Source organism: Phoca vitulina, unplaced genomic scaffold (genome assembly GCF_004348235.1).
Source record: "Phoca vitulina isolate PV1807 unplaced genomic scaffold, GSC_HSeal_1.0 scaffold33, whole genome shotgun sequence".
Classification (NCBI taxonomy): Eukaryota; Metazoa; Chordata; class Mammalia; order Carnivora; family Phocidae; genus Phoca; species Phoca vitulina.
In genome coordinates this window covers 1430660-1444365 of record NW_022589736.1, presented here as the reverse complement: position 1 = coordinate 1444365, position 13706 = coordinate 1430660, and the positions used below count along the sequence as shown (strand labels likewise).

Genomic DNA, 13706 nt, shown 5'->3' with positions numbered 1-13706 from the left:
TTGTGGCGCTGACCTTCGGGCTGTGGTGCCGTGGATGGGCTGAGGTCCTGTGCGCTCCGGAGGCCAAGGCCCAATGCCACAGCCATGGCTCGCTAGCGACATTTCTGAAATTGATTCATCGTTAGTCGCTTTACAAGCGCTCAGGAGAGGAAGGTGAAAGGCTCCCTGGGGTCGCCCTGGTCTCTCCAGGAAACATCTACTCTGTTAACTACGAGCGGCACCCACAGGACACCCTCGGAACACAAAGGAAAACTGCAGCCGGAGGGCAGGGGGGGCTTCTAGTGTTGGTAACAAGAGGATGGTGAACGGGGAGAGAGGCTTCTGGTGGGGGCAGAGGGACTGGCACGGAGCAGCCCTCTTCCATGCAGGGGTGCGCCGGGCAGACTGCACAGGCCCCTGAAGGGAGAACCAGCCTCGGGCGGGCAGACGGCAGGGAGCCGACACTAGGAAGCAGGGAAGAGCCTGGGTGAGGTGAGTTCCTGCTCCCCGTAGCCTTTGCCTGAGGAGAGGCCCAGTCAGGGCCACTGGGGGAAGCAGACCAGCACGTAGAAAACCCAGCCTTACTGGCTTGAAGAACTGGAATCAGAATTGGGGTCAACCACAGCAGCCGGAAATGAGGAGACATTGGAAAAGAGAGAGTCCCGGAGGGGAGCCCATGCCCTGGGAATGGACGCTGCTCTCTGGTCCCTTCGGCACGCTGCATGTGGTGGGGACAGGGGCCAACTTCAAGCCTGGCCCAAGCTAAAGTACTGAGCAGCAACTCCCTCTCGAGGCTGCCTTCCATGGTGGGGAGCCAAGCCTCTGAGATGGGTGGAGGGAAGTTGCTGGAAGGAAGGAAGGAAGGGAGAAGAAACAAACAAGCATACTCTTTGGAGGAACATCACAGAACCCAGTCTCTACCATGGTTTATCCATGGTGTCTGGGACACAAAAGAATCTCTAGACGTAAGAAGCAACAGGACAACATGACCTACACTCGAGAAACAAGACGGATAACGGAGACTACCTGATGCAATCCAGAGGCTACTAGAGGGGCAAATTATAATGCCAGCTGAAATGTAGGGATAGGAGCAGCATCAGAGTGGACACCGCACAAGACGGGTGAACTTGAAGCAGTAGCAATAGCAAAAGCAAAAGCCAAAAATGAAAACTAGAGAAAATTCTGGAAAAAAACAGAGAAGAGAATCAGTTGAGCCAGGAGACAATCTACACAAGCAATTGGAGTTCCATCGGGAGAGGACAGAGGGATAGGAGGGAACTTCCCACAGACGGGAGAAAACACTGGCAGGTCATACGCTGGTACAGGAAAGGGCCTAGAATTCATAAAGGCCACAACCAACGTAAGAAGACAAACCCTGAACAAAACCATGGGGGAGGATTTGGGCACTCAGAGGACATGAGCCCATGAGAAGGGGCTCAACACCGCTAGTCACTGAGAGAAGGCACATTAAAACCACAAAGAGCTACTGCTCCGTACCCACCGGGATGGTGGGCATTAAAGACCCATCATACCAAATGGGGGGGAGATGAGGAAGCACACAGGTGCAGGGTGCGAGCTAAACATGTCCCTTCTGCTCCGAACACCATCTTCATTTGTAAATGTGACTCACGGTAAGTTGTGGCTACTCAGGGCTGGGTATGTGGCACTTTTTCTCAGAAGTGAACAAAGGGGGCCACCACTTCAAGGAAAATGGTAATGGACAGTGTTTGTGCTCAGGATAAATTGTGTGCTTTCACACGGAAGGATTTCAGAAACCTTAGGTATTGGCCACCATGAGCTGGACATCCTCCCAAAATCTAAAGACTTTTCTGATGGGGCTGGTGGTAATACTAAAAAATAGGATTTTTTTGATTCGTATAATGAAACGTGTTGACATTTGCTAACTCAGTGAACCCATAATTTCCAGATGAGCAACATGATATTATAAGATCACGTGTGTGTGAAAGATCCAAGACGGACCAGCGGGCTTTCATGTCACCAAGTACAACAGCATCCGACCTCGCAGCTAGGTGTTAAGCCCCACTTGCTGAGTTTTGGTGTAGGCTCAAAGGTGGGCTGCAACTCTCTGAGGGCCCTGCCTCTCTCACCTGCATACTAGTGTGAGGCCAGATTTTCTTCATGTATTTCAGCTAAAAAACCCATTTTACCAAATTGAGAGCAGAAGCAGAAATGGAGAGTCCAGCTGTCATCCAAGACATTAAAGAGACCTGGAAATGTGTAAAACAGTGCTACTTTTCCCACTCAATTTCTATGTTTTGGAAAATATAGAAAATATAAAAAAAGTTGTTTTAATGAAACTGTTATTTATGTCAACATGTAGTGGGTTTATTTTATTTTTCAGTGAGTTAGTTTTATTCTGTAACACAATAAAGAGCGTCAGGTCGCCCCACACAGAAAACTTCCCCAGTGCAAAGGGGTCCTGAGACCAAAATGTTTGAGAACCACTCTGCTGAAATGAATTATCGAAATCCTTCCACAAAGAAAGCCCCAGGCCCAGGTCGGCTCACTCATGCACTCTATCAGACACTGAAGGAAAAAGCAACAGCAGTCTTTTGTAAACTCTTCCGGAGAATACAGGAGGTGGCCAGAATATAAAGCCAGAATAACCTTGACACCAACTACGAAAGAGACACTACAAAAAAGAAACTAAAGAAAAGTCTGGGGGCGCCTGGGTGGCTCAGTCGTTAAGCGTCTGCCTTTGGCTCAGGTCATGATCCCAGGGTCCTGGGATCGAGCCCCGCATTGGGCTCCCTGCTCGGCGGGAAGCCTGCTTCTCCCTCTCCCACTCCCCCTGCTTGTGTTCCCTCTCTCGCTGTGTCTCTTTCTGTCAAATAAATGAATAGAATCTTAAAAAAAAAAAAAAAAGTCTGGCAGTTTCTGAAAACGTGAAACGCGCTGGCTGTATGACCCCGCGTCCCACCTCTAGGTGTCCAACCAAGTGTTAGTGAACTGAGGGGGAAGGGAAGGACGCCTGCAATTCGCATATCGCTCAGAAAAATACCCACTTTATGTATAAAATATCAAATAGAAATATGAAAACATACATATAGAATAAGGAAATGTGGCAAAATGCTGAAAACTGCTGAATCTGGTAAAGGGTACATGCAGGTTCTATTATTCTTGTAGCTTCTCAGCTTGAAATCATTTCAAAAGAAAAAAAGGCTAAAAAGTCAAACAACGAGACAGGAGAAGCGCCTCCTTGCCGTGAGCTTGCAGCTCCCTGGGGCAGAGAGAGTGGGGACTGCCAGCAGCAGCGGCGGGGCCTCCCCCCAGTCATCCGCAAGCCCCGCCAAGGCCTCACCATCTGGAAGTCCTCGGCCTGCAGGTAGTGCCGCACCAGGAAGCCACAGACGTCCCCGACGCGGATGGTGCTCTCCAGCTCCGGCTCCTCCAGGAGCAGCCCGCACTGCCTGACCGCCTCCTTGGGGTCCTCGGTGTACGTCCTGCCGAGAGCAGAACCCCGCTACGGGTCAGGGGGCACAGCAGGCTTGTGGCCTGAATGAGGAGCTCCTGGCATGGGCAGGACGGAACTTTTGTGAAGTCAATGCCCATGAATTAAACAAATTCTCTAATGAGTTCATTCATAAACTGGCTGATTCATTGAATAAAAACTTACTGGTCGCTCACAGTCCTGGTACCGCACCAGACTCAGCCTGTCACCCAGTCCTTGCCTGGTTCAGTCTGGAGGGGGTCACTGTGATGCAGGGGGACGCGGGGCACCCTGCCCAAGGCAGTCAGGCAGGGGGTGACCATGAGCGAAGGCCAGCGGCAGGGACACGCTCCACGGGGTGTGTGCGCGGGTCTGCTGCAGGGCAGGGGGCGGTGTGCAAGCGGGGGAGGGAGCGAGCAGGAGAGGGACCCGGAGGGGCCTTGGGGGGAGGAGGGGCTCAGGCTCCCGCTCTAGGAAGCCCGGTCCTGACGCTGTATGGTCCTTGCTGCCCATTGCCCCCCTCTCTCCCCACTGCAGCCCAAGCTCAGCAGATATTCCAGAATTTACATGTCCAAGCAGGGAGCCGCATTTTATACAACAGTGCTCAAAGTGTTTCTGGAACTTCTCTTCTAAAAGCTGTTCTCAGAGAAGGAAAATGCTTTCATTGGTTGAGGCAGAAGCTTAGCTCTGCTGCCCACACAGCAGGCTCTTGGAAAAGCTGGACAAGTTGCCAATAGATAAAAACTGGCCTCATGTCCAAATTTAGATGCATGGTCTCTCCTAAAAATAGCAACAACATGCTGCCCCCAGCCTCCTTCCCACAGTCTCTGTGGCCCCCAGGTGGTATAGTGGCCCGCCTGCTCCAAACCACTGAGCTTGAGCCCTGCACACACCTGAGCAGGTCCCAGGCTCCCCTCAGACACACACTCTCCTGACCTGCATCTGCCTCACCGCCCCCACCCCAGACTTCTGTTTTTTTCTGGAACAGTCTTCCTGGCGGTGCGCCCAGGTTTGGGGAATTCCCCAGGAGGAGCTCGAGAAGGAGGCAACATAATGTCCACGTGTCCTACTTAGGGTCCACGGGACTCCTCTGAGACTCCTCTGCACTTGCTCACTGCAAGTGAGCAAGTGAAACCGGTCTGGTCCCCGGCAGGGAGAGGAGCCTGGGGGGCTCTGTGTCCCTGCTTCCCCACTCTGCTCTGGACACACCTTCGGGCCTGGATGAACCGCTTCACCAGTGTCATCTTGCTCTGCAGCTGAGCCAGCTTGGTCTCCTGATCCAGGGGGCTCTTGGCCTTAGCCTTGGACAGGCACTTGTAGGCCTCTGTCAGTGCCCCGTGGGCTTTGTCGTAGTTCTGGTACTCATCGATCTCTACCTGCATGGATGAGACCCGTCAGGGCCCCCGGGGCCCCACCACCCTCCTGGGGGTCCTGGCCCTGGGAGGAGGGTCTGTACCTGGGCACAGGCATCGTAAAAGCCAGCCAGCAGGTCGAGGGCCCGCCCCTTGGTGTAGAAGCTGATGATGTTCTTCATGATCTCTGGCTCCTTCCGCCAGTCCAGGGACTGCAGGTAGTTGGCGGCCATGATGTAGATTTCCTTTTGCCTTGAGACGCCCGCAAAGAACACGATTTTCTCCGTGTCCCCAGATTTCAGCAGCGCTCTCATGGCCTAGACGGAGGGCGAGCCCGAGGAAGGGCCCGAGGAAGGGCAGGGGCTGGGCTCGGACCTTGTGCTTGCCGTGCCCCTCCTGCCACCTCTCCCCGGACGCTCACGCAGGACTCCACCACAAGAGGGAGCTCAGGGCTCCTCTGTCCTGCGGGGCCCTCGCCCTCGGAAGCCCAGCCTGGGAAAGCGCATCCCCGGAGGGGTAACCCAAGCAGTGGGGACGCCGTTTCCAGCCCGGGCCCACGCTCACCTTCAGCTTGTTCCCTGCCTGCGTGTACTTCTTGGTGGCCAGATGGTAGTTGCCCTGGCGCATGCAGCAGTTGGCGATCTGCTCCAGCAGCTGGCGCCGAGACTCTTCCGACAGGTCCTTGGAGTCCTTGGACACGGTCATCTTCTCGGCCATCTCCTCGGTGATGGTCATGTTCTGCTCCAGGCAAAGCTGCAGGGCTTCGTGGTACTGCAAGACGCCACAGAGCGGAAGGGGCGGTTAGCGCCGGGCTGCAAGGGGAGGCCAGGCCCGCGGCCTGGGGGCGGGCGCCGGGGCAGGGACGGGATGCGCTCGCCGGGCAAGGGCCAACACTCGTCCCCGTGACTTTCACACTGCTGACACCCCGAATTGCAGCGAGGGTAACGTGGAGCTCAAAAGACTACTGCACTGGTTGTGGGAGGAAAAGAAACCAGAACTTAATTTTCTTCTATAATTCGTTTCAAATTTTTTTAAGCTAAGGGTTTTGATTAATCTTGAAAACTGAAGGGAAATCGTATGCCCTTCACTTAAGAACACGTATTGCACAGAAAGCGTATGTCTTGGAGGTGGTTCCATCTCTGTCGGGACACTGGTGTCCTGGGAGGCGGCTCTTTACTGGGGGACAGCAGCGTGTGGGTGCTTCTCCCGTGTGTACAGTTGTGCTGAGGACGGATCCCAAGGACGGGAAGTGCTGGGTCGAGGGGCCTGTGAGTTCTACTGCAGACGGGCACCGCGTGCTGCGCTCGCACCCAGCCCGAGCGGGCCTGCTGACCTCTTCACCTGCACTGGCCTGACTCAGGGCAATGGGGTCTTCGTGAATCTTCACCTGTTATTTCTCTAATTATGGATGAGGCTGAGTATCTGATGTGCTGGGACCACCCACATTTCCTTCTTCAAAGAAACTGTCCATAGTCTTTGTTCTTTCCTTTTGAGTGGCTGGAAAATGTCTTCCTGGTTCATAGGAACTCCATACCTATTAGGAAAATTACACTTCGGGAGAGAGGTAGGATACGTTTTTTTCCCCCATTTTATTATTTATTTTTACTTTCTTGTGGTGTTTTTTCCCATGTGCTATTTTCAGATTTACATTTGGCTGAATGGATCAGTCCTTCCCATTGGCATTTGGGTTTTGAATCGTACTTAGAAGACGCCTTTCTTCTCTTTAGATTGTACAAGATATCCGTGGTTTCTGATGGAGTGGCGGCTGGTTTTGCTGACACACGTCTCAGACCCACCTGGAATTTACTAGGACGCAGGAGATAAGTAGGGTTTACCTTTGTGTTTTCCCAAGTGGCTGCCCGGTTGCATCAACCCCCTTTATTGGATGGCTCATCTTTTGCCCACTGCTGGAAAATGTTCCTCTGCATGTACGAGATGAGTGTGTGTAAGTGGCTCTATGTCTGGATTTTCTAATATTTTCTGCTGATCTGTAGGCCTGATCATACACCGGACCCCAATTATCCTACCTGTCATATATTTTACAATCTGAGGGCTTAATCACCTTTTGTTAATCTTCTTCCAGATTTTTCCTGGCTGTTCTGGTTTATTTGGTTTTCACTGCGAAACTACAAAATCCACTTATCTGGCTAGAGAAAGCCCAGTGGTGTTTCTCCTGGGGTCAGATTAGGTCTGGGGCTGCCTTGGGGAGGGTGGACACGTGCATCTGCTGGGTCTTTCTAGAACATGTGCTGAAGAATTCTTGTGTCACTCACCAGTGAGCCACTCAACTGTAAGCATAATTCTGCTTCAGGAAGAAAGATCTTTCAATTTGGACAGGCTAATTTTGCATGACTAACAATCTTCTATGTCTCCATTCAGTGGCTATCAGGGAGAATATTTCTACTTAAAGAATGTCCAGCTTCTTTTTTTTTTTTTTTTTTTTTAAAGATTTTATTTATTTATTCATGAGAGACAGAGAGAGAGAGAGGCAGAGGGAGAAGCAGGCTCCCAAGGAGCAGAGAGCCCGATGCGGGACTCGATCCCAGGACCCTGGGATCATGACCTGAGCTGAAGGCAGATGCTTAACCATCTGAGCCACCCAGGCACCCGAATGTCCGGCTTCTACTGAGCACTAGAAACAGTGCTGGCGAGGACGTGGTGGCATTGGAACGCTGTGCGCGGCTGGGCAGATGTGCTCTGGGGCAGCCGTGGGGGAGGGCGTCTGGAGGTCCCTCAAACAACTAGAACAGTTACCAGATGATCTGGCAATTTGAGTTCTGGGTAAACACCCGAAAGAACTGAAAGCAGGGTTCTGAAGAGATATGTGTTCACCCGTGTTCACAGTAGCGCTATTCACAAGAGCCAAGAGATGGAGGCCACCCAGTGTCTGCGGATGGGCAGACCTGAGGCAGTGTGCACACGAACGCAGCATCACGCAGCCCTAAAAAGGAAGGACATTCTGGGGCGCCTGGGTGGCTGTTGGTTAGGCATCCGACTCTCAGTTTTGGCTCAGGTCATGATCTCAGGGTCATGGGACCTAGCTGCGTCAGGCTCTGTGCTCAGCACTGAGTCTGCCTGAGATTCTCTGTCTCTCTCCCTCCGCCCCTCCCACTTGTGTGCACGCATTCTCTCTCTCTCTAAAATAAATAAATAAATCTTAAAAAAAAAAAAAGGAAGGAAATCCTGACACCTGCTACCACACGGATGAACCCTGATGACGTGACGTTCAGGGAAACAAGCTGGACCTAGGACAAATCCTGTAGGATTCCACTTATATATGGTCCTTGGAGTGGTCCAATGCATTGACACAGAAGGTAGATGGTGGGTGCGGAGGCTGGGGAGCTGGTGTTTGACGGGGACAGCATTTCAGCTTTGCAAGATGAAAGCAGGTGCGCGGAGACGGCTCTCCCCACGATGGGAGCATACTTGACAACACTGAGCTGTACTCTTAAAAAACAGCGAAGATGGTAACTTTTACATTACGTGTACTTTACCACACACACAAAGGATGAGTTCACCTCCCTAGTTATGGGGGTTATGAAATGGGCAGCGAGTGTCCCCCTGGACCGGCTGTGTGAGGCGAGCCTGCTCCTAGCGCTCCTTCACCCAGGGCAGGCGGGAGCCATGGCCTTCTTGTGAAATCGTAACCATGAGAGACAGTAAAGCCACCTCCACCATGTCTGGAAAAGGCAGCCCCCAGCTTGGGTGCCCGAGGGGGTGCCGAGCGGGGACTGCCAACCGTACCTTCTTTGCGGCCAGCAGCAGCTCCACTGCCTTCTCGTACTGGCTGTGCTCAGTGAAGAAGTCTGAACAGCGGGCCAGGAGGGCGGGGTCCGACCTCTCGTCCAGGTCCTCCGCTATGAGCTGCAGGGCCACGAACTGCTGGGTGGCGAAGGCCAGCTCCAGGGCCTTGGAGAAGTGGCCGGCCTGTGGACGGTGCACAATCTGAGCAGCGCCCAAGCCCCAGGTCGCGAAAACGCCGAGTGGCCCCCTGACAGATACTGAGACAGGCCCTGGGGTCCCTGCCCTCACTCACCTTGTGGTACAGCATGACCGCCCTGTCCATGTGCTCGCCCTTGTCCTCGTAGTAGAGCGCCGCCTCAGTCATGTCCTCGGGGGAGCTCAGCAGAGCCAGGTTCATGAGCTGGTCATCCAGGCCATTCTCCTGTGGGGGGTGTGGGATGCCCAGGGCTTCCTGTGCGCGTTTGCTAAGGGTGCCCTGGGGGAGCCCACCACCCCAACTCTGGCATGCTGCAGGTCCACGTGACTATGGTTTATTTCTTCCTTTCTTAAGATTTTATTTACTTATTTGAGAGAGAGTGAGTGAGAGTGAGCACAAGTAGGGGGAGCAGCAGAGGGAGAGGGAGAAGCAGACTCCCCACTGAGCAGGGAGCCTGACGCAGGGCTGGATCCCAGGACCCTGAGCAGAAGGCAGATGCTTAATGACTGAGGCACCCAGGCGTCCCATGATGATGGTTTCTAACCAGTGTCAGACTGTCACATGGGGTCTGTGTACCAGCATTTTAGGAGGCTTCCTTCTTTTTCTATTAACAGAGCATTACTCTCTGAGCCCTGGATTGGAACACTTTCACACATGCAGAACGTCCTTCCTGCTGCTTACAGGCCACGAGCAACGAGCCAGCGTGAGTGCTTGCTGGAAAGCCGTGGAAGCTTGAGGACTTCTCAGTGAGAATCAGAATTCGGCACTTCACAAACACCCCCGGGGGGCTTGAGACCAGCGGGAGCAGGTGCAGTGGAAAGGTGCAGGTCTCCAGGGTGGGGGACGTGGCACACACCATACTGTTCTCCACGTTTTCTGTATGAACGTGGGCAACAGCAGGGGCCCCTTTGTCCACCTGCCCGACTTGCGTGCCCGCTGCCCCGCCTACCTTGCACAGGCGGATGGCGTTGTTGAAGGCCTGCGCCCGCGAGTAGAAGTGCACAGCCTGCCTCACCTCCTCCTGGCTCTCATACTGGCGGGCCAGGTGATAGGACGCTGCCCAGTTTCCACTCTCGTTGGCTATCTCAGCAGCCTGGAAAGAGAGCAGTGGGCCTGGGGCTCTGTCTCTGATCCCCACCCCCGCAGGCACCCCGGATGCTCCTACCTTCTGAATGTTGCCCTGGAAGCAGTAGATGCGGACCAGGGAGAAATAGTCCTGTGCCAGCTCGTAGTAGCGCAGCGCCGCGTCCATCTCTGCCTGGCTCTCCAGGTACTGGGCCCACCACCTCCACAGGGTCCTGGGAGGAGCCCGCCAGACCCACTCAGGGCCTGCGCCCCCTGGAAAGGACCCTGGGTCCCCAACGCCTCCCTCACTGTGCCTTCACGCGGCCAGCAGCCAGGAGGGAGCGTGCGAGCTGGGTGACGCGGCCAGGAGTGAGAGCCCGGGGTCTGGAGGAAAGGCCCCGCCCTGGCAGGGCCTCACACTCTCCCACGGGAAGCAACAGAGGGAGGCCCCCGGGCCCTGCAGCAAACCCACGGTCCGCCCACTGGCCCTGACATCCAGCAGCAACACTTACTTGTCCTTCATCTTATTGATGTAGAGCTCCAGGGACTGCAGGTCCTCCGAGAGCATTCTGGGCACCTCGAAGCGGTGGGTGTCTGACTTCTCATAGCTGCAAAAGAAGGGAAACAGCGACTCCTCCCCACGGTCTCAGCACCGCACAGCGGCGCCCAGCAGCTCATGGCGCTGCCATGGCACAGCCAGCGACCCCAGGCCCAGAGACCTGACCCAGCACGGGCTGGGAGGCGGGCTGTCTGAGATTCTCCTGGTGAGACCGAGCTCAAGGTCCCCAGCAGACCCGGAAGGCCACCACCTGCCCTGAGGTAGTGCCCCAGTCTAGAAGCTTCCTCTAGGTAACTCTATGGGCGCCTCACTGGGGCAGAGGGGGAAGCCAGAGGTAAGCGGGCCCATCCCGGCTGAGCCCGGACGGGGCCCCACACTCACTAGCTGAGGGCCAGGCCGCGGTCAGCACTGGCCTCCAGGTGCCTGGCGTAGTTGTAGTAGGTGGCACGCAGGTGGATGCGGTCGTGGAGCTCCGCGACCTCCACGGCCTTCTGCCACTGGTCAGAGGCCTGGTACAGCTTGTTCAGGAGGTCATAGCGCCCGCACTTCCTGTACAGCTGGCCGGCATCCTCCTGGAGGTGGGAGAGCATGCATCAGACCTCGGGCTCCAGGAGAGCTGCCTGTGCGCCCCCGCATGCAGTGATGCCACACGCCATTGCGGCATTCCGTCCCACAGCGAGAAAGCAAGACTGACTTAGGTGTCAGCCGGGAGGGCTGGGGGGCTGCCCTGCATTCTGGGGAGGAGACCCTACCCACCGCAGTGTCCTGTGGACCAGGAGCTGACTTGGGTGTCTGCCTGCCGCCCCCCTGCCTGGCCCCCCAGGTGCATGATGGACCATGAGCTCATGCACGTGCAGCAGACGGGGAGGGCCCCGGAGAGGAGAGAGGCTTTGCTCTGCTTTTTGGCTCAAGCTCCTTTGAGGGGGTTTCTGTTCCCTGCTACCGAGTGGCCCAGACACGCATAGGCCATAGCCTGCCCCGTGAGGCCAGTGCCTTCCCTCTGCCTGCCTGCCCACACCAGGGCGGCGCCCGACTCACCAGCATGCCCAGCTGTATGGCCAGCATGGCCACCCTGGCCTCCAGCTCTGGCTCCTGCTCAGCCTCCCGCAGGGCTCGTGCTCCACGCGCATGGCCCATGTTTCCCAGGCACACCTTGGCGACGTCCAGCCGCTGGGTCTTCACGCACATGCGCGCCATGTTCTCCCAGACCGCCTCGCTGTGCCAGGGGATGCGGCAGCTCCGTAAGCTTGCAGCCCTCGCACCCCTGCCACCCCCCGAGACGCATACCTGACACAGCAACATGGCAAACCAGGGCTCCCACCGCTCCCTTGGCTGAAGGCCACCTGTGTCCCCTACAGCTGATGGGAACAGACCCTCTCAGGCCTCCCACACACCCACTTTCCTCCCTGCTTTGATGGCCGTCTGCTCGTCAAACGTTCCTTGCTCTACACCTGCCTGCACCCTCTGCTGAGCCATGGAGGTGCTGAAGCTGCCCTCCGGCAGAGGCCCCACAGGGAAAAGGGGCCGTAGAGCCTTCACACCCCAGCGGGCCTGGGGAAGGGGGTGGGGAGCCCCAACCCTGATGCCCCTGAGGACCAGTGCATGATGCCCAGTGTGGGGTCTGCTGGTGGGCCCCTGACCTGGGCTGAATAGAGGTTGGGGGTCCTGGGGATGATCCTGCACGTCCCCAGGACTCCGTCCTTGTTCTCAAGCTCATGGGCCACCGCGGGGCTACACACAGCAAGGCGTCGACCAGACACAAACCTTTCCCTTCTCCCTTTCCAAGTGGATTCCGCGTGGGAATCCCAGGGTCTCAGGGACCCACGTGGGGGTGTGGACGAGGTCGCTTGTGCCTCCATGCCCTTTCTCACCCTCTGCTAAGTCCAGAAAACAGGTGGCTGATATCTACATACGATTCAAGTGGAAAACCCAAACAAGCAGAGAAACCCGCGGCCGTCCCAGAGCCCTTCCCTGACTTGGTTTCCCTGTGCCTCCCTGGGCTAACGCTGTTGGGCCTCCTGTGTGCACGAGGGGGACAGGTCGCTGAAGGCCGGGCTACTCCCACGCCGGCCTCTGGGCAGGGCCACCAGTGGCCTCCACCAAGCTGGGGGGGTGGGTGGGAAGTGAGTACTGGAAGAGCAGCCGGAGACCCACCGGCTGGGAAGGGCCCCAATGCAGGACGTGGAGCTCTGGGTTTTGGACAGGGGCCAGCGCACCACAGCTCCAGCGCTTCCTGTCGTCCCCGCCCGCCCTACTCACATCTGCACCTCATCACTGTGAGAGGGCAAGGCACACGGCTGCCCAGGGGCCTGGCCTGAAAACGGCCCCCCTTTCTGGAAAGCCCTCTCTTGAGAGCTGCCGGAACCGGCCCCACAGGCCCCTCTTCTCAGGCCTGCCACTCAGGCTTGCAGGGTTCACAGCCTCCTGGCCCACAAAGCAGCCCGAGCTTCTCTGCTCTGAGACAAAGCTCCCGCCCGCCCGGCCGTCATGTGCACGGACAGGACAGGCACACGGGGCACTGCTACTCCCCCCCACCCCCCAGGGCCCAGCACGCACACCTCGGGAGGATGGGAAGGGCCCTGGGGAGGTTTGGGTGTCTGGGGTGGGCCCCACAGTCCTGTGTGGGCAGGGTCACTCCTAACTCATATTCTGTGCCCAGGCCTGTGGCCCCCAGCTAGAATCTGGGGGTAGTGGATGGAGCAGGGTCTCCAGACATCACCTGTAGGGGAGCTGGATAGAGCTGACCCAGCAGCCATCAAAGGCCACCCAGGGATAAATGATTTAAATAAATAAGGGGGGAAGCTGATCTCTCCAAGTGGAGCATTGAGCCTCCTTGTGGAGGTGACCCACTGCACTGTGTCCTTAGGGACTCTGAGTGGTCCTAGTTCTCCTGGGAGAAGGGGGCCATGTGCGGAGGGCTATGGGTGCCCCCCTGGAGCCCCCAGGAAGCTGGAGCAGAACATAGGCCAAGGAGAGAAGGTAGCAGCAAGAACTCAGCTGATGCATTTGCTACAAACTCTGCTGGGAAAAATGCTGAAACAGGCCAAATCCCTCAGGGAACGGAAGGGCAGATAATTCTCCAAAGACCCCTGTCTTTCAGGGACATAGGCTTAGTGGTGGTGGTGGTGGTGGGGGGGTGGCGCACCTTGCCTGCAGCAGGTACAGAGCCCCCTACAGACATGTGATCCAAAGTAACGGGGCTGGTGAATATTCTTGCTATTCTGATTTTGTAATAATCAGGACAGGCTAAACATTTGCTATGTTAAGACCATGCCTGTGTCCCCAGACCTAGTTCTTTCCCTAGGTCTGGTTTTATCAATGCTGCTGATAGACCATGTCTGACTTATATGATGCATCTTT

At 56.0% G+C, this 13706-nt stretch overlaps 1 protein-coding gene and 1 non-coding gene across 3 annotated transcripts in view; one reads left to right on the top strand and one right to left on the bottom strand.

Annotated features, from left to right (window-relative positions):
• IFT140 (intraflagellar transport 140) overlaps positions 1-13706 on the bottom strand; it is an 81250-nt gene that overhangs the window by 2716 nt on the left and 64828 nt on the right. For both annotated transcript variants that reach the window (XM_032425661.1, XM_032425662.1), the window contains exons 20-30: positions 11385-11562; positions 10728-10918; positions 10300-10395; positions 9888-10020; positions 9672-9815; positions 8819-8947; positions 8527-8709; positions 5347-5553; positions 4887-5099; positions 4640-4806; positions 3302-3443 (exon numbers count right to left, since the gene is read on the bottom strand). In XM_032425661.1, coding sequence (XP_032281552.1) covers positions 3302-3443; positions 4640-4806; positions 4887-5099; positions 5347-5553; positions 8527-8709; positions 8819-8947; positions 9672-9815; positions 9888-10020; positions 10300-10395; positions 10728-10918; positions 11385-11562 — 1783 coding nt within the window. The remainder of the gene's footprint in view (positions 1-3301; positions 3444-4639; positions 4807-4886; positions 5100-5346; positions 5554-8526; positions 8710-8818; positions 8948-9671; positions 9816-9887; positions 10021-10299; positions 10396-10727; positions 10919-11384; positions 11563-13706) is intronic.
• On the top strand, positions 13548-13679 carry LOC116645706. Its single transcript, XR_004302006.1, has one exon. It is a non-coding gene; the product is annotated as a small nucleolar RNA SNORA72 (small nucleolar RNA).